Here is a 26343-nt window from a genome sequence, read left to right on the forward strand (position 1 = left end):
GTTAGGCTTTGATTTTATTTGTAATCATAAGAGAAACATTTTTAATAAACTCTTAAGTTCTCCATTAATGTGATTTAAATAATGAATTTATAAAGATTGAATTGATTTGTTTACATACACTCAACTGTAGAAAAATTACATTCTGTTTGTTTGTTTGTTTACACCATCAAATGCAATCAAGCTGAACAAGATGGTTAACTGAAACGATTACTGAATGCAGCATTAGCTGATGGCTTCAAATTTAGAACCTGTGACTGATGTCAGGGCTGATTAGATTTGTTCTCTATCTAAAACTGATGCTATTAAAAGCTTTAAGCAATTTAAATGTAGTCACTGAGTAAAATTACAACAGGGTGAGAGAAATTCTATCAGAATTGATTCTGCGGTGGTGACTTTATATGTGCACAGATGTTGGCAGGGGGTTCAGTGATGGGGTAGAAAAAAAGAAAAGGGTGCAGGAGGGGTGGTCGGTTGGCATCAATCCAAGAAAGGTAAAGAGCCTTGGAATAGAAAAAGTACTCATTTTCACACAGGGAATCCCAAATGGCGTAAGGATATGACTATTGCTTGTTTCTGTTTCAGAACTTCCAAGAAGCAGGCAAAATAAATGAAGGGAAAGCAAGAGGTTAATATGGCATCATGCTTTAGTTATTCCTCTACAAACGAACCCACAGGGAAATCATGGTAGCCAGTGGTGGGACCAAGAGTTTTACTAATAAAAGGAACGTGTGGTAAGAGCAAGGGTAATGTACACACTATGCGGAATGATTATGAGCACCTTGGAAGCTAAAAGCCCACCGCGGGGATCAGACCCATCAAACTGCCAGGGAGGGTCTAATGAAAGAATTGTCCTTGTGCTCCAGGGAAAGAGTGAGTCCAATCCCGGGGCTCCTGCAGCCGGACTTGGGGAGATGTTGCAGGTAGTGGTGACTTCGGAAAGGTGTCCCGTGTGGACACTATGCCATTTTCAATGGCTGTGCCTTTCAAATATTTTAGGACTGGTCCAAATGTCCTAAGACATTTTAAATGGGAAGGAAACATTATTTCCTGGACCTGAAGTTCTCTGGATATTTAGATTCTATTCCTCGCCAGGTGTGTGGGAGAGCGTATCTGTCAGTAGGTCAGATCTAAGCCGGAAGGTTCCCTTCATTATCAATGCAGCTTAGCCAGCTCTAGGAAAAAGGCAGCAAATAATTTGGATCCCTCTATGTAGTTCCACCTAGCAAAGAAGAAATAAAGAGAAACGCTGTTACTTCCATTCAGATGATGGGGGAAGGTAGTCTACAATGTAAATAGGAAGTATTGTGAATTCAATCTAAAGTATGGAGCACATGGGGAGGTGACGATGTGGAGACCCGGGGTTTGTGCAGTGAAGGACAGGCCCCCCCACAGGAATCCACTGACCTGTTGATCTTCTCGTTCTGAGCGTGCTCCCCATCATCAACAGCGCCCAGCGGGAGCATCATCACACTCTTTTGGATGGTGTCCTGGAATATTCTGGCAATTGGTATGGTTGACCCGTCCCGGATCATGTCTGGCTCTGTTCCAAACACTGAAGCACAGGGACAGAAGGCATTTGAATGAAATAATGACAAGACTACCCTAGACATCTTCTCAACTGTAGTGTTTGTTTTATCTTTCCCCTTTTTCTTGTTTATTTAACCATTAAATTTGGTGCCTGGGGTAAGTAAGCTTCTTGATACCACGCAGTTTCTCTTCTAAAATAGTCAATAGAGTCAAGAAGAAAGCCATGGATGCATTCTTTACAATTACCTACTTCAAAAAAAATTTTTTTAAGTAAAATTTTTATTTTAAACTGTAGATTTTACAGGAAAGTTGCAAAAATAACACAGAGAGAGTTCCCATATGTTCCTTACTTTACTTTCTGTGATGTTAACATCTTACGTAACAATCGTACAATTATAAAGAACAGGAAATTAACATTGGAATAATATTATTAACTCGATTCAGATCTTATTTAATTTCACCAATCCTTCCCTTTATCCATTCCAGGATCCAATCCAGAATCCCACATTGCATCTTGTCACTGCTTCTTACTCTCCTCTGGTCTATGACAGTTTTTAATCTCTCCTTGTCTTCCATGACCTTGACCCACTTGAAGAGTACTGATCAATTGTTTTGTAATGTCCCTTCATTTGGGTTTGTTTGATATTTTCTCATGATTGGAAGAGGTCTTGCATTTCTGGCAAGAGCATTAGAATACAATTACCTACTTTTATGGTTGCTTCATGAATTAAATATTTGGAAAGTGGGACTTCTTTGGTTTTATAACCAGTAGACAAATAAACAGCTTTATTCAACTATCACCTGAGTGTTGCGGTGCTTGTGCTCCACTGTCAAGGTAGCCCATGAAACAGTGTTAATGGACACCTGAGGGGCTAAGGAGCAATGATTTCAAACCGTCCAGGCCAGAAGATGAGTTGTTAGTGACGGGAGTGGAGAAACAAAACAAAATGAAGTCACACAAGGTAACATGCCATGATGCCATGTCTTCTGTATCCACAGAGTAAAGTATGAGTGTGAGTAAAGACGATGTACTTTGTTAGAAGAACTGGTTTTGCACACAATAAACCAAAAGGTACCTTTCCTGCAAGAGTATTTCTGGTCTTCACTGTTGACCTTGACATTTCAATTACACCTCCCTCTTCAGCTGGGATTACCTTCACCTTCCTAATATCTTTTCTTCCTCTTTTCTTAACTTCCAAACTTTACTGGTAAAATACTGCTACAGCTGGGAGCAGTAGAAATGATTATGTAGAAAAGTGGGTCTCTAAGTCTTAGGCCTGTCCTCTAATTTTTAATGTCTCTGTCCTTTGTACAGATAACCCTGATAAAGTGTTAGTGCTCCCAGGTGGTCTGGACCTCCAATTCCAGCTCTGCTCTGTTAGGGATGTGCCTAAGGCCTCAGCTGCCATATAGTGCCAGTAGTCCCTAGAAACACGTGTCAGGGTTTCCCCACCCGGCCTTTTGGGGACACCCTGAAAGTCCCACTGCCTTTCAGAGGGTCCACTATGTTGCAGGCGTTGGCAGTGTCACCTTCCTGCTGCAGAAGCCAAAGAGACTGGATATTCCTTCGCCCTGCCCAGGCAGCCAGGACCCAGATGTGTGTCCTGTGCTCACCAAGCACGTGATTCTGCCCGGGACGTGGAAGCATATGCCGTCAAAACAGACCCCATCTGAGAAATTCCAAATAAGGCTCTGCTCCCTTCCCTACTTCCAGGGAAGCAGAGCGGCCCTGAAAAGACCACTGGTTCTAGAGTCAGATAGGTCCGAATTGAGTCCCTGTGCTTGGTAATTTTATAAAACGAGCATCCACAGGAAGCCTCTCTGTGGAAATCCCAGGTGGCCTGCTGTGGGGCTGTTCATATCAGAACTGGGCCCCATGGAGAGTGCATTAAAGACCCAAACCCTGTGAGGCTGGGTCTGTGGTTAGCCCCTTCCAGGGTGACCCTGATTCTTGGGGAACGGCCTACCTTCATACAGTGGGTCTCACTTCCTGTTCCCGACCTCCTGGTGGCCCACTGCCGTGAAATCCCAACCTCTCTGTGACCAAGAAGAACAAATCCCCACAGGGCAGCCCAATGTCAGCTTTGTTATCCCATTAAATTCGAGCTCCTTTTCTTTTTTTTAAATAAGAGTTTTGTTTTGTTTTTGTTTTTATTTGGTTTCTTTCTGGTTTGGTTTGGTTTTAGAGAGGGAGAGTCGGCGTGCACGTGCGTAAGTGCCAGAGGCGTGCGGCAGAGGCAGAAGAGGGAGAGAATCTTAAGCGACTCTGCAGTGAACCCAGCCCAGAGCCCGACGTGGGGCTTGATCCCACAACCCTGAGATCACGACCTGAGCTGAAACTGAGAGTCAGATGCTCAACTGACTGAACCACCCAGGCGCGCCTAGCTCCTTCATTTTTAACCCCAGATTTCCTATTCTTCCATGCAAACGCTGCTATGCCTTTTAAAGGACATTTTTATACGTTGGCCATCATTTCCATAAGTATCAGACTCTCACAAGTCCGTCATTTTGTCCCAAATTCAGGCTTCCAGATGTGAACCCAGCTTTGCCACTTCCAGCTGGGTGCCCTTCATTCAGCAAATTCCTAAATCTCTTCCAGGCTTACTTAGTAAACTGGAGAAGGCTGTGGGGAGGGGTCGGGGGGACAGTGCATAGGAAGAACCCTGGGCGGAGTTGCTGACACTCAGTATGGAGCCTGTCTGAAAAGGAGAGACGAACGGAAATTCTGAATGAGCCTGCTTTGTCCATAGCCCCACCAGGCACCGCACCCTGGTCCCACTGAAAACTGGCAACTTGAGGTACCGCACGTCTAACCTGTTTTGATGGCTCTTTTTGCTGCAAGATACTGATTATCTTTAATATTTGCGATCCACGGCTGCAGTCCTAGCGTCATAGAAACAGCCATCTGGTTGGAACTGTTTCTTTTGGAGAATATATTTTCAAGATGCTGTTTTACCTGAAAAGGAACATTTTCAGCTGTAAGAGAAAGCTTCAAGTTATTCTCCCGTGCAGTGAATAAACAGCGGTCTTTGATCAAGAAACTGAAATCCTAGCCCAACAAATTGAGCATCGTGATTTTACTCTCATTCTCACGGAGGGCTGAGTAAGCGAACAGGGCCCTGGGACTGAAAGCTTTAGCAGTGAGAGAAACTGGTCTCCCTCCCTTTCTATATCCAATCCCCTTCTATCCTCCAATTCCCAGCCCTGCGCCCTCCCCATCCTGACCACAGTGACAGATTGCTAATGTTTGGCGATTATGAAACACAATACAACTTCTCCATTTGAACATCCCTCTTCTCAGACTTGTCAGTACCTTAATGACAATTTTGGGAATATTAGGCATTTGTTAATTCTTGAAAAGGGGGGTGATTCCAAACCAAGCGATAAAGGAGCCTTTTGTCAGCCTCCTTCTCTGTCCCCTGGGCTCCATTCCAGTGGCCACTATGGAAATCCTCCCAAGAAAAATTCCACACTCTGAAATATCCCTGCCATTCATCCCTTCGACAAACATTTGTTGAATGCCCGTCACGTTGCTAGGAGCGGTACTAGGTGCCGGGAACACAGCTGTGAGCAAAACCAGGGTGGCAGGGGGTCCCTGGCGAAATCCATACGTTGTAAGAAAGAGAAACAACACATCCAAAACAGGAGGAAGGAAGGGCAGGAAACAGGGACGGACACAGGGAAGGGGTTTGTTTTAGGATGTAATTAATGCTAAGAAGACAATAAAAGAGGTCACAGGGATATAGAGATTTGGGATGACGTATTCGCAGAGCTCATTTATTCAGAGTGTACTTTCTGTTGAACTTGAGGTAAACTGGTGATAGTTTGATAATTTAGACAGAAAACTCCTTCCAGATAACATTTTCATTAAAACGGCTGCCTTCAGACTGTTGATTCCAGACACCAAGGGCAAACCAGCTACAGGTCTGAGTGTCTGCAGCCCCATCAGGCCACAGGCAGTGGGCTTCCCCATCTGCGTGTAAGCCAATCTTGCCTTGATGTCAACTGTTCAATGCAGAAATACTTCCCATCGCTCCAACCCCAAACGATTATTTATCTGACTACTGTAATTGCATATAATTACAGACAGAGATTTTTACCAAACGAAAATTCTGTTGGTTTCTTGACATTTGTTCCAGTCCCTTTTCTATCGGGGAAAAAATGGAACTTCAGCGCTAACAGCTGAACAGCTCACTGCGCTGGGAGGCAACACTCAGGAGTGGGGCTACAGGGAGAAACACGCCCATCTGTTACCTGTTTTTCTACCACAGACGTATCCATGTGAGGGACCAGACGGATTGAAAATTTCCCTATAACTTGGCCAGGGATGACTGTTTTAGCTCCAGGCTCATCAAACGCACCCTCAATCCCATGGATTGAAAGAGATGGGTACCTCCAGAGGTGCATTAGAATCTCCTCCTGAGGGAAAACAAGATTATTTTACTATATAAGAGAAGGATCCGTTAAAACTCTGTTGACTTGTACCACCTGTATCACCATCTCTGTACATCTCTGACACCGCTCATGACAAGTTAATTATCACCTTCCGTAGACATGCCTGGACTGTAGCACAAGTCCTTCCCCTCCGGCCCTGAGTCCCTCTGCCACCCCCGCCTGACCGAGCTGCTCCACGGACGCAGGCCCCTCATCGCCTCAGCTCTGAAGTTAATAGATGGCAAAGGGGCTTTCAGAATTTGGGACTTGATTAGAAACTTCTATCCCCAATCACCATGATGATCAGTTGCATAGGAAAGGCATTTTCTTTTCCAGAAGGCTTCGAAGAATTCTGCATATGTTTGAGCTACTTTTCTTGCCTGCTATGGCCAAGGCAGAGCTGGTCCCAGGGAAGAGATCTATCACTTCTGTTGGGCATGATCCACCCCCTCCTGGCAGGCCCCAGAACGAGCATTAGCCACCACACACCGTAGCAGGCACAGGATTTAAAAAGAAGAAGGGGAAAGAAAACATGCAAATTTCCCAGAAATGAATGCTCTGGGCTCTTTTTTTTTACTACCCCAAGGCAGCCATGTAGCGACATACAGATGAGCCCCAAAGGCTCTTAATTCTGTCTGCTGAAATGAACACTTAGGGGGCTTGGAGCTAGAAAAATCTCAGAGCGTTCTCATTTTTTTTTTTTTTTTTATTTGTCAGAGAGAGCGAGCACAGGCAGACAGAGAGGCAGGCAGAGGCAGAGGGAGAAGCAGGCTCCCCGCTGAGCAGGGAGCCCGATGTGGGACTCGATCCCAGGACGCTGGGGTCATGACCTAAGCCGAAGGCAGCCACTCAACCAACTGAGCCACCCAGGCGTCCCAGAGCGTTCTTATCTTTAAGCAGGTAGGAAGCATGGGCAGCCAAAGTCTGGCATGGGATCAAGTCCAAGAAACTGACTTGGAAAATCACTTGGAACTGAGTGATGGCCGCCTGAGGCCAGTGCCAGTCGGACCCCAGAGTAAGTTCTGGCTGCTCTAAACTGAGGGAGGTAAGTGGCCATGAAAGTGAAATTCTGCCTCCAAATGACCACCCACACTCAGTTCTGAGATGCATAGATTCGCAGCCCATGGTAAATGTGGAACGGGAAAAACGGGCTTTATTACTGGCATGCCTTCAGACTAGCCACCAGTTGTGACCATACCTTGGTGTCAAACAGAAATCTCTTAACCCGGCTGCTTCTCCGGTATTCTTCTAGGTCCAGATGGATGGCTTTGTACATTTTCCTCTCCTCTTCAGTAAGAGGTGCCACCTGGTCATAGATTCCGGGGATCAGAATGTGACCAGATGAGTCTACAAGACTGCCTGCAAGGTACACAAGGGAAACAAAGCCAGGAAGAAGTTACGGGGGCACTGATGTTCTGGGCCCTGGGCAGGACCATGGGTGACTCTCCTGCAGTGGGTCTTGTGACGGGCCCTGGTCCCCTGGCAGAGCCACTGGCACCATCCCCACCTCCGAGGGGGTGGCTGGAGGAAGGAGCTGGTCTCCAGGCAGACTCAGGTTGAGTCAGACTCATTCCAATGTCCACCTTGTCAATGGCGAGATGGAAATACATGGTAATAGGCTGGGACTTACCTGCCTTACAGAAGTTCTCAATGATACCTCCTGTGTTATAAATAAGGTTCCTTTCGAAATTTCAGTTGATCCTGAGTTAAAAAGTACTGTATGTTCATTATAAAAAATCTTCAATGCGTATGTATGTGTCTACACAAACATTCCTGAGGAACTGACAATCCTCTTTGCTTCTTGGCTTCTCTCCCCCTGCACACACCATCACATAATAAACACTCATCTTTAATCAAAGCACAATACCCTTGCGGTCTAGCCTACGAGGCCTGCCTCAACCACAAACACCTCCAGAGTGAACACGCAGACGCACTCGTCTGTTATTTACGAAAGAGCTTGGGGATTAATAGGAATGGGGGAGGGAATCATCAGCGACTACCCACAGAGGAAGTCGAAGTGGAAGTTCAGTAAACACTGCTCACGACCTCGAGAACGTGCTTACCAAAGCAGCAAGCAGACTATCAGAAATGGTGACAAATATATCCTGGGCATCTAAATTCACCCTCAGGCCCCCTGCAGCCTTTCATTCAAGTAAAGACACTTCAGAAAAAAAATGCGCTCCACATTCTTAATGTGACTATAACTTGACAATGTCAAACTACTCTGAAGCACTGTATTTTCAAATCTTCCTGTCGAGGCCGACAATTACAAAGCAGAGGCTGGAAGGCTCCAGTGGGATTCCCCTCACGACTGGAGGCCTGCTATGTTCAAGGCACGGGATGAACGCCAGGGCCAAGAGGATGTGTGAGACCCTACTTTCATCAGCAACAGCGTCACAACTCACCACATAGGCTAAATGACAAATGTGACCCTCCCTAAACCCAATGGCAGGTGATTTGGTTCTCTGTGTAGACATAACAGAATCCAGGGTAAACACCCTACCAGAACCCACAGGGATGGCCATAGTGTGGGACATATTGGGTGTCCCAGCACTTTGAGATGATCCTAGAAGGCAAATCCCAAGCTCGGAGATGTCAAGGCAGCAAAATAAGAAGGGAAGGCTTTGCTGTTTGGTTTTCAACCATGTCCTCCTTAGTGCCCGTCCCAGTCCCCCACACACTTCACCCAAAATTCTACAGCCACGCTTGGGGTACGGTCTGCAGCCTGCTGCGCATGAAGCAGCCTCCCGACAGCACTGACTTACGGAATTCCCCGCATTTAGCCCAACAAAGCATATAACATAGTAAAAAATGGTACCAGCCCATTAGTAAAATTCAAGTCAAACAAACGTTGGATGCCAGTGATTGGGACTGCCTGTCATTGACTTGCAGACCACCCTCTGTACCCACACCAAAGTCAAAATCAGACATAAAAGCACCATCAATAATACAATCACTAAGTCTTCCCTTAGTGCATGTCCCTAAACTTCTGCTGACATTATCATAGGCAAGGACAGAGCTGCAAAGAGTTAGAAACAGACCTTGCTCTTAATCTGCCTGGAAAGAAACAGGGTGAAGAGACCCTGTGGGTCCACAAGCAGTTGCAAAGGGGCACAAACTGCAAGTGCGCAGAGCAGGCTGGGAGCCCACAAGGGGGGGGACACACGGGGAAAGCCAAGGCGGCATCACCGTTGGGCCCCGGAGATGGTGTGGGACGCACCTCGGTGGTGAGAAGCAAGGAGTGCTGGAAACGGCAAGGTTGGGAACACTTAAGACCGGCGATGCTCTAGCGGCCAGGATGCTTGGCCTCTGCATCCTGACACTGAACTCTGACGTTCTTCTTATTTTTCCAGCTGGTCTTGCCAGATATTGTCATGGGCAGCGTGGAAGCGGGTCAAACTAGGACAGGGTTTGAGCAGCATGGCCTTTCTACACGCTCACTGCACTTCTCCAGCACACCTGGCCCTGCTCAGTCCTGGGTATGGTTTTGAATCACGGATCCTGTTTCCTCAGGATGCGGGGGAGCTTTCCCAGCTATGGTCTTCTCAGCAGACACAGATTCCGAGAGCCAAGGAGTAGCATGTCCTCCTCTCCCTGCCCCTCCCACCCCCAGCAGAGGTTTGTTTAGGCGCCACTCAGCTCAGCACAAGGTGTCCTCCAGGCACTGCCACCGCAGGGCCAGGCAGTGGGAAAATGCCACGCATGGCCGTCCCTGCTTCTGCGATCCACGATCCACGTCTCGCCCCAGTTCTACAGCACTGGCTGCATTCCCATGAAAACAGGATGTTGCTGAGAGAGTTCATCTCCCCACCCCACCCCCTTTCCCCCTTGAAATCATGATCCTCTGAATTTGAAGTAATTTCTGCAGCCACTAGGGCCTCCTCAGCCAGGAGCCCAGCCAGGAAATGCATGGGAGGCAGAGAGGGTTGTGCCTTTGAAAACTGCACCCGGGAAGCAAATGTAATCCTTGATTCCCAGGAGTCCTCTTGGATTTTAACATGTTAATACTACGGGGTGGTTGGCGCTTGTAAGAGGGCCCTGCCCCCACTCCCCAGACGTGACCTTCCCTGCGACTTTTAGGAGAGTGCAGGGAATGGGATTATCCACCACAGGAAAGTGTTGGAGCTGAGGGCTCTGTGCAAACTGGGCATCTGCACCCCTGCCATCCCCCGCCCCCCAAACACAACGCAGTCTAAATCTCTTTGAAGATGGGGGCGGGCCAGTTTCTCTGTGTCCCCCAGTGGGGACTCCTGGGACTTTCACACAGCTAGCACTCAATAAAGCTTTATAATCTATTAGAAATCACAGTTATCAGGGTCATAGAGCTGAGGAACTCAGAAGACAGAGAGATTAGGAACTTGCACAAGGTCACACAGCAGCAGGGTTTTCCTCACTAATGTTCAGGGCACCTGTCTGCTATAGGGGGAGGACCTGATGGAACCAGCTCTCCTGGGTCATCATCCCTAAACAGCAGTGACCCCACAGGAAAGCATGGGAGCCAAGACACTATTGGGGTCAGCAAGCAAAAGTGCTTGTCATCAGTCTGAAGTTCAATCCTCAGTCCTCCGGTCTTTGTACAACACATATGAAAGCCATACAGATGATCCAATCCAGAATCACTTCATTATGGACTGATTATTTGATTTGTCTCCAAAAATTAAAGAAAGTGAAACCATATGCTTTTCATTCTGTTCATGTTCCTCATCTGATTTTTCCTCGCAGAGCCATATACATTTGTAGGACTGAATGGAATTCTATGCCTGGGTAAAATCATATAGTCTAAGAGAATGTCATGCAATGATCATGATTGGGAGAGACTGAAATGCACTGTAAAGATCTGATGATGTCGGGGTACCTGGGTGGCTCAGTGGTTTAAGCCTCTGCCTTCGGCTCAGGTCATGGTCTCAGTGTCCTGGGATCGAGCCCCGCATCGGGTTCTCTGCTCAGCGGGGAGCCTGCTTCCCACTCTCTCTCTGCCTGCCTCTCTGCCTACTTGTGATCTCTCTCTCTGTCAAATAAATAAATAAAATCTTTAAAAAAAAAAAAAAGCAAAATGGATTGTTGTTCCCAGCATGGGAAATATTGTCAAGATTTACATTTTAGGAAAACTAGATGGCCATAAAGAATAGATAGATGACAGGCAAATAGAGAAAAAGGACAGGTGGATGGTAGAGAGTTGACACCGGAGCCAAACAACACATGAGAGGTAGACATAAAGATTTCATTATTTTCTTCGGGGAATGAAGGGGCAAGAAGCTCAACAATCATAGAGATGGTCCTGAAGGCCACCCAGCAGGTGGCCCAGGTGGGCTGATGGTGCCCAGTCTGAGTCTGCCAAGGCCAAGGGGATGCAATTGAGTGGGGCAGAGGGAAAGCTGTGTCACATAAAGAAAAGAGGCTTGTGCTGATCAATCCCCATAGAGGACATGATTTTGGCAGTTTGCCCAAAAGGGGCATGCTGTAATATTTGCATAAAGGTACCCCACAGGCCAAGGAGACATATACAAGTATTGTGGAGTCTGAAGAACACCAAATTGTGAACATAAAAGGGCCGCGTCCTTGCCAGGATTGCAGAAAGGGGCTCCTCCGAGTGAGGCTCCTGAGGATGAAGCGTCCTTCACCACCGGGATCCAGCCCACATGCAAGCAAGGGTGACAAGATGAATCAAGGCAGTCAGAGAGGGCACACTTGCCCTCTAGCAGAGCACACACGTACACACAGCTTCCGCCCGTAAGCTCCAGGCGCTCTACGGGAGGGCAGGAGCAGGCAGCAACGAGCAAACCGATGGGGGGTCTCTGGGCCACTGGAGGCCACAGAACTGGAAGCAAGGAGCCAGGTGGTGCCACTGTCTTTGGATCATGTCTGGATGCTTCTCCAGAGGCCCTCGAAGCTACTGCCCCCGGGTGTGGCCAGATGTGTCACAATACCCAGTGAAAGAGAGGGGGGTGAGCTGAGGAAGAGCTTCCATCCACGAACAACAGTGATGTGGACTTAATAAGCCCAAGGAACATTTAGCCGAAGTGGGGGAAGCTAAGAAAATGGTTTTTCTTCTACTCCACCCTTGCTCAGAACTGGTTTGGAGGCCAAGGAAGGAGAGAGGCACTGAGTCAAACAGAACCATATTCTAGTAGATTCATTGATGCTTATCCTTGATGAAATGAAGGGGCGCCTGGGTGGCTCAGTCAGTTGAGCGTTCGACTTGTTGTTTCAGCTAAGGTCATGATCTCAGGGTCATGAGATTGAGACCTGTGTTGGGCTCCACACTTGGTGGGGGTCTGCTTCTCCCTCCCCCTCTGCCTCCACCCCACCCTCTCTCTCAAATAAATACATAAATCTTTAAAAAAAAATGAAGTGAGATAAGACATTACCAAGAAGAGCAACCAAATCAGCCATTGGTTCGTTGAGGACACCCCCAAAAGTTCCTGAATGAAAATCTTGATCTCTGCACTTCACCTGGAAGACAGGTAAAAGAGAAGACAGGTGCTCACCTCTGTGGTTGCTCTGGGGATAGCTTTCACGTGGCGGAGAACACCCCCACACGATATCCCTCAGGACTCGGGTGGCTACCTCCCAGTCACATGACTTAGAGTATCTACCCCTCCCTTGTCTTCATTTCTCATTCTTTCCTGAATCCCCGAAATGGATTTTGGTCCTCAGTTGTTTGTCTCACACAGCTCTGTCTGGGGCCAGCAGCCCCTTCTCCGAGTGGCTGAAGTCTATGTATTCTGCCCATCTATCTCTCCCCACTCCTTCCAGAAACCATCTCCTCTTTATTCTTTTCTTGCAGTTCTATTAATGTCTCCACTAGTGACTTTCTCCCTGCCTCCCATTCTGGAGCTCGGTCCGTGGCTCATAAAAAATGAATGGTTTACCATGGAAAGACTTTCTGGTTCTAAATTGCTGTCAGTATGAATAGAAAAGCTAAAGGGAGCTGAACTGGACATCATACTTGGGGATCACAACCACCCAGGACCCACTTTACAGGTAAAGAAACTGAGGTGGTGAGGTCAAGGTGTCCACACGAGGCTGTGCACCATGGGAGCCAGATTCCCATGCAGCCCAGCCATGCCGGTGCCCCTCCTCTTCCCCTGACCACACATGCACATGGGGGTCCTGCAAGGACCTGCTCACGACAGACCCTGATCAGGCAGTCAGAGTCACAAACCCTTGAATCCTCTCCCTCCAGAGAAATGCACACAGCATGGCCACTCCAGTTGGGAGGCTTCCTGAATCCCCCAGTCCCTAGACTGCTGGGACCCCCAGTCCCTAGACTGCCATGCCTCCAGCTCAGAACTCTGCTCTCCCAAGAGCTTTCTCTCTCCCCCCCCAAGATCCCAGGACAGAATCCTCCCTCCACACCACTGCAAATACCTCCACCCTGAAGTAGCTGTTCCCTCGTGTGCCGTAAGTGAGGGCTGGCTTCCTCTGGCTGAGCCACAGGTTATCTGAAATGACGATGTAGTCGACACTGGAAAAGAACTGGTCCTTCTCCTCTCTGACCAGTTCCTCTAGGCCCACAGAGCCTGCTTCCTCCATCCCTTCAATGACGAATTTGATATTCACAGGGAGATCCTGAATCAAATAAACAACAGAATAAACCATTCAGGCAAAAAAATCGCAAGACTTGACCATTCATCTTTTCAGATCCAGAATTCGTTTGCATGTGACATAAACTCATGAATTATTACATACATTCAGTGTACGGGTTGTTCACACTCCCATCAGCTCCGTTCACAACAAAGGAGTTGTAACCAAGACAGTGAAGGGGAATATAATGGAAGACCAATGTATATGGCCTCCAGCATGACCCCGATGGGCTCAGCACGAACCCTAAAGGATGATTTGGTGAAGGAATTCCTGCAGGAGAAGCAACACCCTCGCTGTGGAGCTCTGCTAGGCCCCCACAGAGACACGCTTTCTTCCTTCTACCCAAAAGGAACCTTTCAAGAAAGGTTACTAGATTACAAAGCTCTTTTCCATCCTCATAATTCTGAGCATGATAAATGAGAACTCTTTCCTTTGAAAGACTGTCTAATGTTTAAGCCTCAGGATAATTTTTATTTCAAGTATCTGTTATTTTTCAGTTCTGAGTTCAATCTGCCTTTTAACTTATTCAAAGGCTTTGATCTTGCAGCAAAATGGAACTTGAGTTTTTCTCTAGTTAATATTAGGGCACAGAATAGCTCCTTTAAAATTTTTACAATGTGCCTTTCCCCCATTTGGTTTTGATCTTTTTGTATCTTTATAATTTATAACTTCATATCTTTGAGAGCCACATGAAGAAGAGAGGTCAAAGTCTTTTCCTGGAGCATAAAACACACACAGAACTCTAGAAGTAATTCTATACAGATAAACGATGGCACAAACATACTAATTAGTGAGTGGGATTGACTCACCAAAGATTAACAAAGGCAGGACGAGTGGAGGATTATGTATTAGAAAGTAAGTGACCTTCGGTCATTCAGTTGGTTAAGGGCATTTTGGGATAATGATTTGTTCAAATGTATCCCTTGCAAAGATTTATTTCTATGTGTCTTAAGAAGTTAAACTAAAGTTCTGAAATATTAATATTTGAAAGCCCTTTATTAACATTTAACTAGAAAACAATTTCTGAGAAGTAGTTGGATAGCTTAAGAATTTTCTGACAAAATGTGATTAATAATATACAAGCCAGAAACCACAATGTGTTGGGAGAGAGGGACAGGCCAGCTGCCAGGCCTGGGTTTTGGTGTCTGCTCTGTCACTGACACACAAGGGCCCCGGGACAAGCCATCTCACCTCTTGGCCACTCAAATCCTTACCTATGCAATGTGGGTATTAACGGTTGTCTGACTTCAGTAAAACAATCCAGTGATGAGAGGGGCCTTCAAGTGTTCAGTAAGCAACACAAAAGGAGAGGATGGGAGGGTGGAAGTATGAGGGGGCATGAGAAAAGAGGAAACCCACCTCATAAAGGACCTCACACTCACAGGCACTAGGATTCCTCTGTGTGTGATCTCATTCACTCCACTCCAGATTCCTGAAGCAGAAATAACCATTCCTACTTCACAGATTAGGTCAGTGAGGCTCAGAGAGGTCAGCTGATTCATCCAAGGGCAGTGAACATTTCTTATGTTTTGTTTGTGATTATGTAAGTTTCAGAGGTGACAGTTAAAAGGTAGATTTTGGCCTTTATAGAGGAAGTTTCTTAGAAATGTTGCTTTCTCCCTTGGGAGAAAGGGAGGGAGGGAGGGAGGAGGGGACGGCAGAAGGAGGGAAGGAGGAAGGAAGGAGAAAGGAAGGAAGGAACGGAGGAGGCAGGAAGTTGTCATCACCTTCGTGGTTGTCATCACTGTCGTCGCCGTCACCGTGTCGTCGTCGTCGTCGTTGTTGTCAATCTCATCATCCAGTCTTCTTTGTTACCATTGTCCTCGTCACCCTGTCGTCGCGATCATCACCGTCAGCACCACTGTGGTGCCTCCACTCACTGTCATTGTCACCGTGGTCACCATTGTCCTCATTGTTATCGTCACTGCCGTTGCCGTCCCCTTCCTCGTCATCATCGATATCATCGTCATCGTTCTAGTCATCATGGTCACTGTCTTCATTGTAGTCATCCTCGTCGTCGTCACCTTCATTATCACCATTGTCACCATCATCACCGTCACCTTTATTGTCACCATCATCACCGTCACCTTTATTGTCACCATCATCAGCCGTCACCTTTATTGTCACCATCGTCAGCCGTCACCTTTATTGTCACCATCATCACCGTCACCTTTATTGTCACCATCATCACCGTCACCTTTATTGTCACCATCATCAGCCGTCACCTTTATTGTCACCATCGTCAGCCGTCACCTTTATTGTCACCATCATCACCGTCACCTTTATTGTCACCATGTCACCGCATTCACTAGCAACATCATCATCAGCAACATCATCGTCCTCATTGTCACCACTGCCGGCACCATCCCCTCCCAAACACCTGGTCACCTACTTCCTCCAGGGATCTGAAGGCGCTCACGGCATTAATCCACGCTAAGACAGGCCCTTTGTTGTCTGTTGCTCCTCGTCCGTACAGTTTTCCTTTAAAAATGAGGGACGAGTGTTTAGAAAAGCATAGACACCTCTGCCAAGTTGAGTGAGTGAAAAACAAGGTAGTTTCATGGGTAATCATTTCAACAGTGCTTTCCATTTTCCCAGGCACAGATCTTGCTCCGAGGGCACAAAGTCTGATTTCTGACGTACAAACAGTATGGTCATTAGCTCATCAGATGATATAAACTAATTTGAAATATACAGGTCCCTTTGGCCTCAGTAGGAATTAGCTATGTCATCCAAGCTCACTGAAAAGGACCTGAGGATTTGTTGCAGAATGTCATGTAACATAGTCTCTCATTTCAAGATTTTATAATTAGTAGAAGAATGAAAAAAGGGTATGTGTGTATCTCCATTAACCTTTCTTCTTCTTTTCTTTAAAGAACATAATTACACTTAGTATTTTAAAAAGGAAAATGTGTGACCTAGACAACTTTTTCCTCCCAAGAACTCCCACGTTGGGAGTCAATTTGCCCAGGGGCACACGTCGTGGGTACATAACTCATAGTTTCTTTCACAAATGAGAAAAAAGCCAGCCTCATTGGACAGCTAGCAGACTATGAGACTGGTAGCATTTTGTCCATTCTTAACAAGAACAGGGAAGGCCTGGAGCTGGGGACAGGAATCACATCTATGATTCCTAAGCCACAAAGAACCCAGTACCGATACGTCACTGACCATCCACTTCCGTCAGCGTGTAAGGGTCTGTGAGCCACCCGTCTTCCTTTCTAGCAGGTTGCACATCCAAGTGGCCATAGAAGCACACAGTGGGTTTCTTTGGATCATTCCCCAGTTCGGCCAGGATGATGGGAGGTATCGGGAGAGTCTGACCATTAGGCAGCTGGAAACACACACACACACACAAACAAAAAAAAAAACTGATCACATTTAAAAAAAAAATGTTTAGTTCACCCAGAAAATCCAGACGTGACATTAGGAGTCCTGTTTCTACCCCTGGGTTTTTTGTAGAGCCCACAGAGTTTCTCTATTCCTCACTTCATCTGCCTCTAAAATGGGTACCATGGGGCGCTTAGTTAAAACATACAAGATAATTAAAAGGTAAGTGCTTCCTTGGATGCACAGGGGCAAACAGTAAACTTAATCGAATAAGCTCTCCAATATGAACTCAAACTCAAATGGCTTAAATTAGGTGGACGTGGTCCTTGAAAACACACACCATTTGGAGACACACCATGCTGAGGCAGGCAGCACTGGCGCCTAGATTAAGGATCGCCATTTGCCCCTGGCACATAGTCATAAGCAGTGACTCTGATGAAAGACTGGAGCCTTTGAGAAAGGTGCACCTGAAAGTAAGGGAAAGGACAGTTTGGGAGAAATGCGGCCACATGTGAAGGATATGAGGAATACAGGGAGGGGGGCCTTCCCAAAATAAACTGGCCTTTGCTCACCCAGTCCACTCGCTCTCCCCCACCCCCAGTCCTGACACGATGAGAAATCAGTAATACCGACTCGTCTGGGACCAGATGTCATTTTTTATCCTTATTGGGGATGGAGATTATGGGAGCATTTTTGAGGAGGATCAGATCAGAGTGAGTCGCAGTCTTCCAACACCCAAGGGAAGGCCTGGCCAATGCCCGCGGGAGTGGCAGCTCGTAGAGAGGAGGGAGCCACCCAGCACCTGCTGATCACCCAAGCCCACGGAGTCCACACTGGCCCCCAGGCGCCGGAGCTCATCTGCCGCCAGCACCATCATCCTGAAGAGCTCTTGCCTGAGGTGGGGCAGGGGCTGCACGGAGTCGCTCTCCACGGCCACCCACTCCTTAAGTGTCTGTAAGGGAAGGTGACAAGGTGATTTGTCTAAGGCGGGGTCAACCACATCAACTACGTCCACTCTAGGTGATGTGTCTCAAGGGCTGGAGGCACCAAACCCCCAGTGCTCGCCACCTGCACCCAAGACGGAGCTGGCCAAGGCGATATTCAAGGGTGACCGCAGACGGGCAGAGATGTCTGCTGCATGAAGAACGGGGCAGGACCGGCCAGGGAGAAGGCTGCCTTCCTGGGCACTGGGCCTGTGCCTCCTGGGATCCACCATGTCTGGTTTCTCGGGAACCAGGAGCAGCTGGCTGGCACCCCTCCTCCGGGACCCTGGGCCTCCCACAAATGCCCCCGGAGGCCTCTGGAATGTGCAGCTCACTCTGATTAATCACACAGTAGCCTCGGCTGGGCCACAGAACACCGACCACGCCTTGCACGTTGGGTTTGTGGTCGTCCTCCTCCCCACACCTCCAGAATCCGGTGGGCGGTGTATCCCATGGCCATGCAGGCAGACAGCCTTGGCTCTTGGCCCGAGTTCCACCCGTTTGAGTTGAATGATTTGCTTACGTTCCTCAAGTTCGTAGCCTCGGCTCCCTCTTCACATGAGGGCAGTGCTCTCTACCAGCAGGCTACTGCGGGTGTGATGCTGTCACACACTAAGAAATACCTCTTGGTCTTTATCCTGGGCTCTTGGCCAGAGCACCTACAATCTTTGTAACTTCCTGTGCCATAAAGGTGCTGGGAGCATCTTTTGTTCAGACACTGGCTCTCCGTCTGGAGTTCCTAACACAGAGCTCCTAACTCCCTTGGGATTTCCCGGGAGACGGGAGCCTATTTTGTTCTAGTGGGCTCCTGGATGGGGGCTGGTCACTGGAAAGACCAAGCCATGATTAGAAACTTGGTGCTTCCCACCCCCTTCCCCAGGGAGGGAAGAGGGCTAGAGACGGGTTAATGATCATTCATGCCCACGTGATGAAGCCTCCATAAGCATCCCGGGAAGTCTGGGGTTCAGAGACCTTCCAGCCTGGGAGGGTGGTGAACCCCAACCCCAGCAGGACAGAAGGTGCCTCCAACCCCTGCCCTATGTGCATCCTCATCTAGCCACTCATATCTACCCTTTATCGTGTCCTTTATTACGTAACAAAGGGCACACGTAATTAAGTGTCTTCCTGAGTTCTAGAACTGTTCTAGTAAGTGATAAGACCAGAGCAGGGTTCATAGGAGCCCCGATTTGCAGCTGCTTGGAACATGTAAGTCACTGGGGCCTCCCTACCCACGTGTGACTGGCATCCACTACTAGTGGGGGGGGGCAAGAGGGTGACGCTCATACCAGGCAAGCGGTGTCAGAAGGGAGTTGGACTGTGCGATGCCCCTTTGGTGTCCAGAAAACTAGCCAGTTGCCTGATGTGTGGAAAACGCACACGTCTGTCCACAGAGGTGAGGGGAGCCGTCAAAGAAAACAAGCATTCCTTTCCGTGAGGATTAGAAAAGATGACGCACATAAGACTCAGTTCAGTGCCTGGTCCCTAGCAGGCACTCCATAAACATCAACTAATATTGAATCATCGGTAACAATCAAGCATTTCCCATTACTGGGGCTCGAGTTGCTTATACTGGGCTTGCCACCATTTTTATTAAAAACCAAGCGTACTTCGGGGGACTGATCTTGGATTCCCCAACTTATTCCAGTTAGATCTCTGTCCTGGTTGTAGCACTTTCATTTGTATTACGAAGAAATTAACCAAACCTAAGGAATGTTGTGTTTCACACCTTAAACTGGAATTTGTAGAGCAGATGCTGGCACGTAGTCCATAAAGGTAATGGATGGGACCACGTGAGGGTGCTGCGGAAAGGAGAATTTTGGCTCAAAGACCCAAATGACCATACCTCCACTGCATGCTGTCCCTCTCCCCCTGTCTGAGTCCCCACTCAGGCTTCAAAAACCCAGTAGGCACCATGTCAAGTCAATATGCCAATGAGCACGCGGAAGGGTGTCGTGAAGGTCAGGTCCAGGACCAGTGGCCATTCAGCACTGTGTGACAGCAGGAGACACAAACTCTTGACTGTTGCTCACATTGGCGGGGAGCTCCAGTGTACATGTACTGAACACAAATGGCGGGCCACACATGGCATGGGGGTTCAGGGGACAAGCTCCCGTGACATGTCACAGAGTCCCCAGGCTGTGGTGGACTCACCCATGTGCCAGTGGACAAGTAGGTCAGCGGAGGAGAAGGGGACTTGCAGGCTGATGGTGGCTATGCCCCTTCCCTGCCCCCACCTTTCTGCTGCCCAGCCTCCCTCCCCCCTCGCCACCCCCTTCATCTCTTCTCCTCTGAGATGTATGCCCACACCATGGGCAGTTTGCCACGGCGTGAGTTTGGAACGGAGCAGAGGATTATAAGGGAGAGATAAAGTGCACGTTGCACAAGGACTACAGAAGAGCTTTGACATTGAACTCGGCAGAACTCTGGACCTGAAGCTTGCTATAGCCAGGTCGTAGTACTCTGGGCTGGTGTCAGCGGGGGGGGGGGGGGGGGGCGGGGGGGGGGTGGCGGGGGGGGGGGGGGGGGGGGGGGAGTGGGGGATGAGTCTCAGGCAGGCTTTGCAGGAGGAGGGGACCTCAGCAGGGAGCAGGCTCTCTGATGAGCTCAGCGGGCATCATCGCTACACAGACAGCCCAGATCAACACGCTAGGAATGCCGTCTCTAGAAGGAAAGGCCGAGGAGGAATCTCTTCCCTAAATGTAACAGTATTTATTAGTTTAACTCAGTGAGGAGTCATAGGCATTTTACATGGAATTAAGTTTTCAGAAAAAAAAAAAAAGCCCCCAAAACGCACCTCCCAGCAAATAAGCATTCACCCAGCTACCCAAAGGGTATGTCCCACAAGTACCTTATGTGTATCGTACCTCTACAAACTCATTCTGATGGAGATCAATGTACTGGAAGGCCTTCTCCAACAGCCTGGCGGGCGGCGAGGATGGAGAGAACATGCTTCTCTCTAGCAGCAGCAGGGAGGCAAGGAGAGAGGACGCCTGGAGTGGGCCATAGGGGAGGGACAGCAAAAATAAATACCAAATTTTGGACTTTCAATCTTCCAAATCATTCAAGGATGCTTATGTTATCCAATACAGCTGCTTCCAGTCATTGGGACTAAAGTAATAAAGGTGGTAGAACAGGAAATGCATTTATTGCTTTATCTTCCCCGAAACGCTTCATTTTCAACGTTTAAGCATTTCAGGAAGACAGAAACCAAGAAAATAAACTTGTCTTTCAATGCCGCACTTAGGATTTTCCTGTCCTGCAATCCTTCCCATGGGCTCTCGTCCTGAGAAGGTAAGCCAGGGTGCTCCACCCCTGGTGACCAGGGCAATATTTGTGAGAGAGAGGAGTGGGAAGCACTTTTCTGTGCGATCAACCAGTTTATTGGAAAAAATACATATATTTTGTAAGGACTCTCTAAAATCTGGTGCGGTCTTGTGGGTTTCTCCTATCTGCTCCTGAAGGTACTGGACCTGCCAAAGAAACTCATGAGCCACGCTCGTGAACAGAACACGGGAGGCCTGGGGACCACGTAGCCCCTGCAGCCACACTCTCCTTGGGAGGCCCAGCCCTATCTCTCCTCTTCCCTCTCTGCTTCCATCCCGGAAGGGCCCTCCCTTCCCTGCCGGAGCAGACCTCACCCCCTCCTCCCTCCCCTGCGCTGCTCCCCAGACATTCCCCCATCCCCACGGTGGGCTCGGGGCTGGGCTCCTAGCAAAAAAACCAGGTCCAGAGGAGAGGAGGCCGACCAGGTTCAGAGCTAAACTAGTGCTCGTCTTCCCACCCAGCTCTTCCTTCTGGATTTTTGTACTTCTTACAATAGAACTATTTTAGATGTAGGCTGCTCCCTCCCTCCCTCGGCCTCCGGTTCCAGGCTCTGGCAGGACCGACCAAACGAGGACTGCGACTCAGCAGTAAGATCCAAAGTGACCCAGTTTAAAAGCGGGCAAAGGATTTGAAGAGAGGTTTCTCCAAAGAAAATGCACTTGTGGCTTATAAGCACATGAAAAGGTGTTCAACCTCATTAGCCACCAGGGAGATGAAAATCACTCCATACCCTGAGAACAGGTAAAAGTCGGGATGCCGGACGACAGGTGGGGATGTGAGGAGAAGGCCCCTTCCTGGCCAGGCCCCGGGGATGGTGGCCTAGTCTTCGCCTTCCTCGTGGCAGCCGAGGGGTAGAGCTGATCCAAAGGACCGTCCGCGGACGAGCGGATACACAAAGACGTGGCCACGGCCACACACAAGGGGATGTCACTCAGCCACTGAAACAGACGGACGGCTAACCCACGCCACGGCAGCCACGAGCCTTTAGCACACAGTGCGAAGGGACAGACACCGACACGAGATACTACAGAGGCTCCCGGCCCGTGTCTGTGAAATGTCCAGAGCAGGCAGATCCCGAGACGGGGGACCTTGCTGAGGAGGGCTGGGAGGATTGGGGGAAATGGGGAGCGAGCGCTGACGGGCGGGGGGTTCCTTCTGGGTGGCTGGAATGTTCTGGAATTGTGACGGCTGCACAGCTGGATAGACTCACAGCTGCCAGAGTTCGCACCTGGGTGATGTGTAGGGCCTGGGAATTAGGCTGCGATACGGTCGTTATAAAAACAGCAATCACCAGTAGAAGCACTCATTCAATAATGAGTCAGGGAAATGTTCATAAAGGACGCAAAGGAGTGGGTAAAAATAAGGTAAAAGGGGACGGCTGGGCCGCTCAGTCAGTTAAGCGTCTGCCTTCAGCTCAGGTCCTGTTCCCAGGGTCCTGGGATCGAGCCCTGGAGGTGTTGCGCTTCCTACCGGGCAGGTAGTCTGCTTCTCCCTCTGCCTCTCCCCCTGCTCCTGCTCTCTGTCACTCTCTCAAACACATAAAATCTTAAAAAAAAAAAAAAAAAAAAAAAAAAAAAGTTGGGGTGGGAGGGAGCCATGCTCATTCACAAACGGATTAAGAACTTGGTCCAGGGGCACCTGGATGGCTCAGTGGGTTAAAGCCTCTGCCTTCGGCTCGTCATGATCTCAGGGTTCTGGGATCGAGCCCCTCATCGGGCTCTCTGCTCAGCAGGGAGCCTGCTTCCTCCTCTCTCTCTCTCTCTCTCTCCCTGCCTCTCTGCCTACTTGTGTCTCTGCCTGTCAAATAAATAAATAAAATAAAATAAAATAAAAAAAAAGAACTTGGTCCAGTAGATGGTGCCAGTGGGCCGCTGAAGAGCTCCCCTTGGCTTCTATTCTGAGAGGAAGCAGCCAAGCTTGGTGGCAGCAGAGCCAAAAAGCCAAAGGTTTCAAACAAATCCAGAGGAAATGAGCCCTCAGACGCACAGTGGCAGGGAGATGGAGCTGTGGGCACCCAGGAAAAGCCCTCTGAAATGGAATAGGCTGATTTTTTTGCAGCTGTGCCTAAATCAATATTTGAACTCTTATTATTCCTTCGTTCAATTTCCATTAAAAATTATTCGATGCTCCTCTCTGATAAAAAATAAAAAGGGGAATTTGAGGAAGAAAATGGAGCCACGGGCAAAGAAGGAAGACGGTGACGGCAAGGACCGAGAATATTTCCAGTTTCAGTGGGAACCGCCTCCCTTCCCAGCGGGAGCTGCAGGCCAAGGCCTGGTCTTCCCAGAAAGACTGGTCCTGCACACTTCCCTCTGTACTCCCTCCCTCCCTGCAGAGCAGACTGAGCTCTGCCGTCCTTTCACACAACAGAATTCTGGAGCTGTGGAAACTTGCCTGAGAACGGGAAGGTGAAGCACAGGTCGGAGCGGAACCAGGAAGGCCCGGGCTTTCCTGTGTTCTGGGGAAGAGCAGGGGCCATCCCAGAGGAAACTTCGCTTGCTCCCCAGGCTTCTGCTAATCCCAGCTGGTTGTTCTTTGACTTGGAACAAATGTCCAAGCACCCTGTGCTAAATCTCAGTTTTAAACACTTTTGCCTTTTCAGACCTCTTCAAGTTATGCCCAGGTCTGTGGTGTAACCAGCCCCAGGCCCCAGGCTGGCTCCTCCTCCTGGGCCTGTCTTCCCTGCGCTCTCCCCCAGCTCTGATCACGACTGGACAAAGTCAGGTGCTCCGTGTGCTTAGAGGATGGCAGCCTTGAAACCACCATGGGCTGCCTTCAGCAAGGTCACTTCCACCCGCCCCCCCACCCCAAGAATAGCAGGTGCCCTAAAAGGGGCTAGGAATGGGGTAAGCTGTTGATGAAACCCACTCCCTCCCCATTTGCTATTGCTGGTGGATTTTTGATGTCGACTAGAATAAACAATAGAAAATGAAAACGCTGTTGCCTCCCACCCCAGACAGCCCCAGCCAAGCTGGCTTCCTCCCCCATGCACACAATGGCCAGCAGCCAAACCCTTTTCCGCCTGTAAGAAACCTCAGTGCCAGCGCCGACTTGCCCACCAAGAATTCCACTCACCGAGTCTTCTGGAGTCCGCGTGACTGTCTTACAGAGGCTGTTCTGTCCTGTGCCTGCTTTGATAAATATGTTATCACCCAGAAAAAATGCCTTATGCGCCTACTTTATCTCACCACGACAGGATTGAAAATAAAATCCCCAACCCCAAACCAGGCTTTCCTGACCTAACCAGGTAAACTGCACTGAACCCAGTGATCCTGCGGAGATTAACTAACTCTGTCCCCAGAAGCCTGAGCAAGCTCTGGGGCGTGGCTTTCAGAGGGAGCCTGAAGGCCGTCTGGGATGAAGGAGAGGGTTTCCAGGAGCAGAACTCCCCCAAAAGTCCCCAAAACAGCCAGTTTCTCCACCAAAGACAGCCAGAAGCCAGGGGGTAGAGGAGGAGCCGGGTGCGGGGCACAGGTGGCACGGGCAGGAAGCCTGCCCGGGGCCTTCTGGAGGCCCCGGAGTCCTGGATGAGGCACCCCACCCTCCTGGGGCCCCAGGCTCCCGGCACAGTGCTCCATCCTTGGTGGCACGATGAGCTGCTCCCGACTGCAGAGGTGCGTGTTCTCTCCCTCCCTCCGGGCTTTGCCCCACGCAGGCCGCAGGGAAGGGGAGAGCAGGCATTGTCTGCTGCGATGTCACCTCAGGGAGGCCTCTTGCAAACTTTACAGTCCCTCCAGTCCGGCCAGGGATCTGGGCCTCTCCAGACATCAGCCAGAGAGGCCGTCCTGCCGTGCACCACTTCTGAAGCCTGCTGTCCCCGGGAACCATCCAGTTCATAGCACCACAGCAAAGGGCCAGAGAAAGGGCTAGAGAGAGCCAGAGGCCTTGCAGGCATGCCACGTTGCGGAAGTCACACCCTGAAAGGTGCTGCACCCCAACGGCAGTGTCCCTGAGTGGAGCTGAGAGTCTCCCCAGAGGCAAGAACCCAGACCCGGGCACGGCCCTCAACACTGGGGTGAAGGGCATGAGCCCCTAGTCATCCGTGGTGCTGTGCCCAGCCAGGCCAGCAACCTGTCTTAAGATCTCCCGGCTGTGCTGAGACAGGAGCCACTGTCCTCTCCTTCTTCCCTTCAATCTCATTTGATGGACTTTTCGTCTGAGTGTTAAGATCTAATCCACCTGTGGGAGGGACTGTCCGATCTCGGGGCACAGCAGGCGAAATCGGGGTTCTGGCAGCATCGGAAGAGAGAAGCATCTGGAAGCTCCAGCAGGAGGAGGAGGGAGAGGGGGGATGAGGGCAGTGGGCACAGGGAAGCCCAGGAGACCCAGGTGGCCCAGGAGCCACACAGACGCGGACAGGGGAGCACGGAGGTGCTCAGGGAGTCAGGCAGTTTGGGAGGGACTTTCTTTTTTCATCTAGAAACCTGTAATTGCCTCCACACTCTTAAGCATCATAAAGCCCTAAACTCACAAAAAACTCGGTTTGACTTTGGAGCATGGGTTTTTCTTGTCCTTCAGGACTGGGCATCAAGTCCAGGTGTAAAGGGAAGGCTAGGCCCGACCGCCTCCTGGAAGTGTAGTCCCACAGGCAGCTTTTTGGTTGTGAACAAATAGTTCCACAGGTGAAAGTTCGGGAACAAGGGCAGGCTGAGGAAAGGGCAGGAATTTCTCCATCCCACTCTATTAGTTCCCTAGGACTGCTGGAACGTCCCACAGACCAGTGGCTTAGAACCCCAGGAACGGATCCTCTCACGGTTCTGCAGGTCGGAAGTTGGAAGTCGCTCTGGAGGCTCCAGGGGAGTCCTTCCTTGCCTCCTCTCAACTGTGCAGGGGTGGCCGGCCATCCCAGGGGCCCACTCGCAGGTGCACGGCTCTGATCTGTGCCTCAGGCTTCACCCGACCCCGCCTGGGTGTCTCTGTGTCCTCTCTCTTCTCAGAGGGACTTTGGCAGTGGCGTTAGGGTCCACCCCACTCCAGTATGACCTCATTTTAACTGATTATATCTGCAAAGACCCTACTTGCAAATAAGTTCACATCCTGAGGGTCCAGGTGGACATGAATTTCGACTCAGCCCGCCCCACGCTTTATTTTCTCTACCTCACACTCTGTTGCGTGGTCACTTAATACCCGACCTGCTTGAGGGCTGGGGCTTTTGCCT

General features: G+C 49.4%; 1 protein-coding gene across 3 annotated transcripts; it reads right to left on the minus strand.

Moving 5' to 3' along the window:
• On the minus strand, positions 1–24494 carry LOC111154244 (carnosine dipeptidase 1). Of its 3 annotated transcripts, XM_022513741.1 has the most exons (12): positions 24261–24494; positions 20726–20851; positions 17681–17830; positions 16720–16882; positions 15941–16029; positions 13333–13533; positions 12330–12414; positions 7160–7320; positions 5782–5946; positions 4342–4483; positions 1405–1552; positions 1–1219 (listed from the first exon to the last, which is right to left on the minus strand). In XM_022513741.1, the coding sequence occupies exons 2-12, from the start codon at positions 20807–20809 to the stop codon at positions 1153–1155; spliced, it is 1455 nt and encodes a 484-aa protein (XP_022369449.1). In that variant the 5' UTR covers positions 20810–20851; positions 24261–24494; the 3' UTR covers positions 1–1152. The 3 variants fall into 3 exon arrangements, with proteins under 3 accessions (XP_022369449.1, XP_022369451.1, XP_022369450.1); XM_022513743.1 differs by lacking the exon at positions 24261–24494 and having other exon boundaries at positions 85–1219; positions 20726–20905; XM_022513742.1 differs by lacking the exons at positions 17681–17830; positions 24261–24494 and having other exon boundaries at positions 85–1219; positions 20726–20862.
• Positions 24495–26343: the final 1849 nt, after the last annotated feature.

The sequence above is a fragment of the Enhydra lutris genome, unplaced genomic scaffold, assembly GCF_002288905.1.
Source record: "Enhydra lutris kenyoni isolate GAN:26980312 unplaced genomic scaffold, ASM228890v2 scaffoldscaffold36, whole genome shotgun sequence".
NCBI classification, from domain to species: Eukaryota; Metazoa; Chordata; class Mammalia; order Carnivora; family Mustelidae; genus Enhydra; species Enhydra lutris.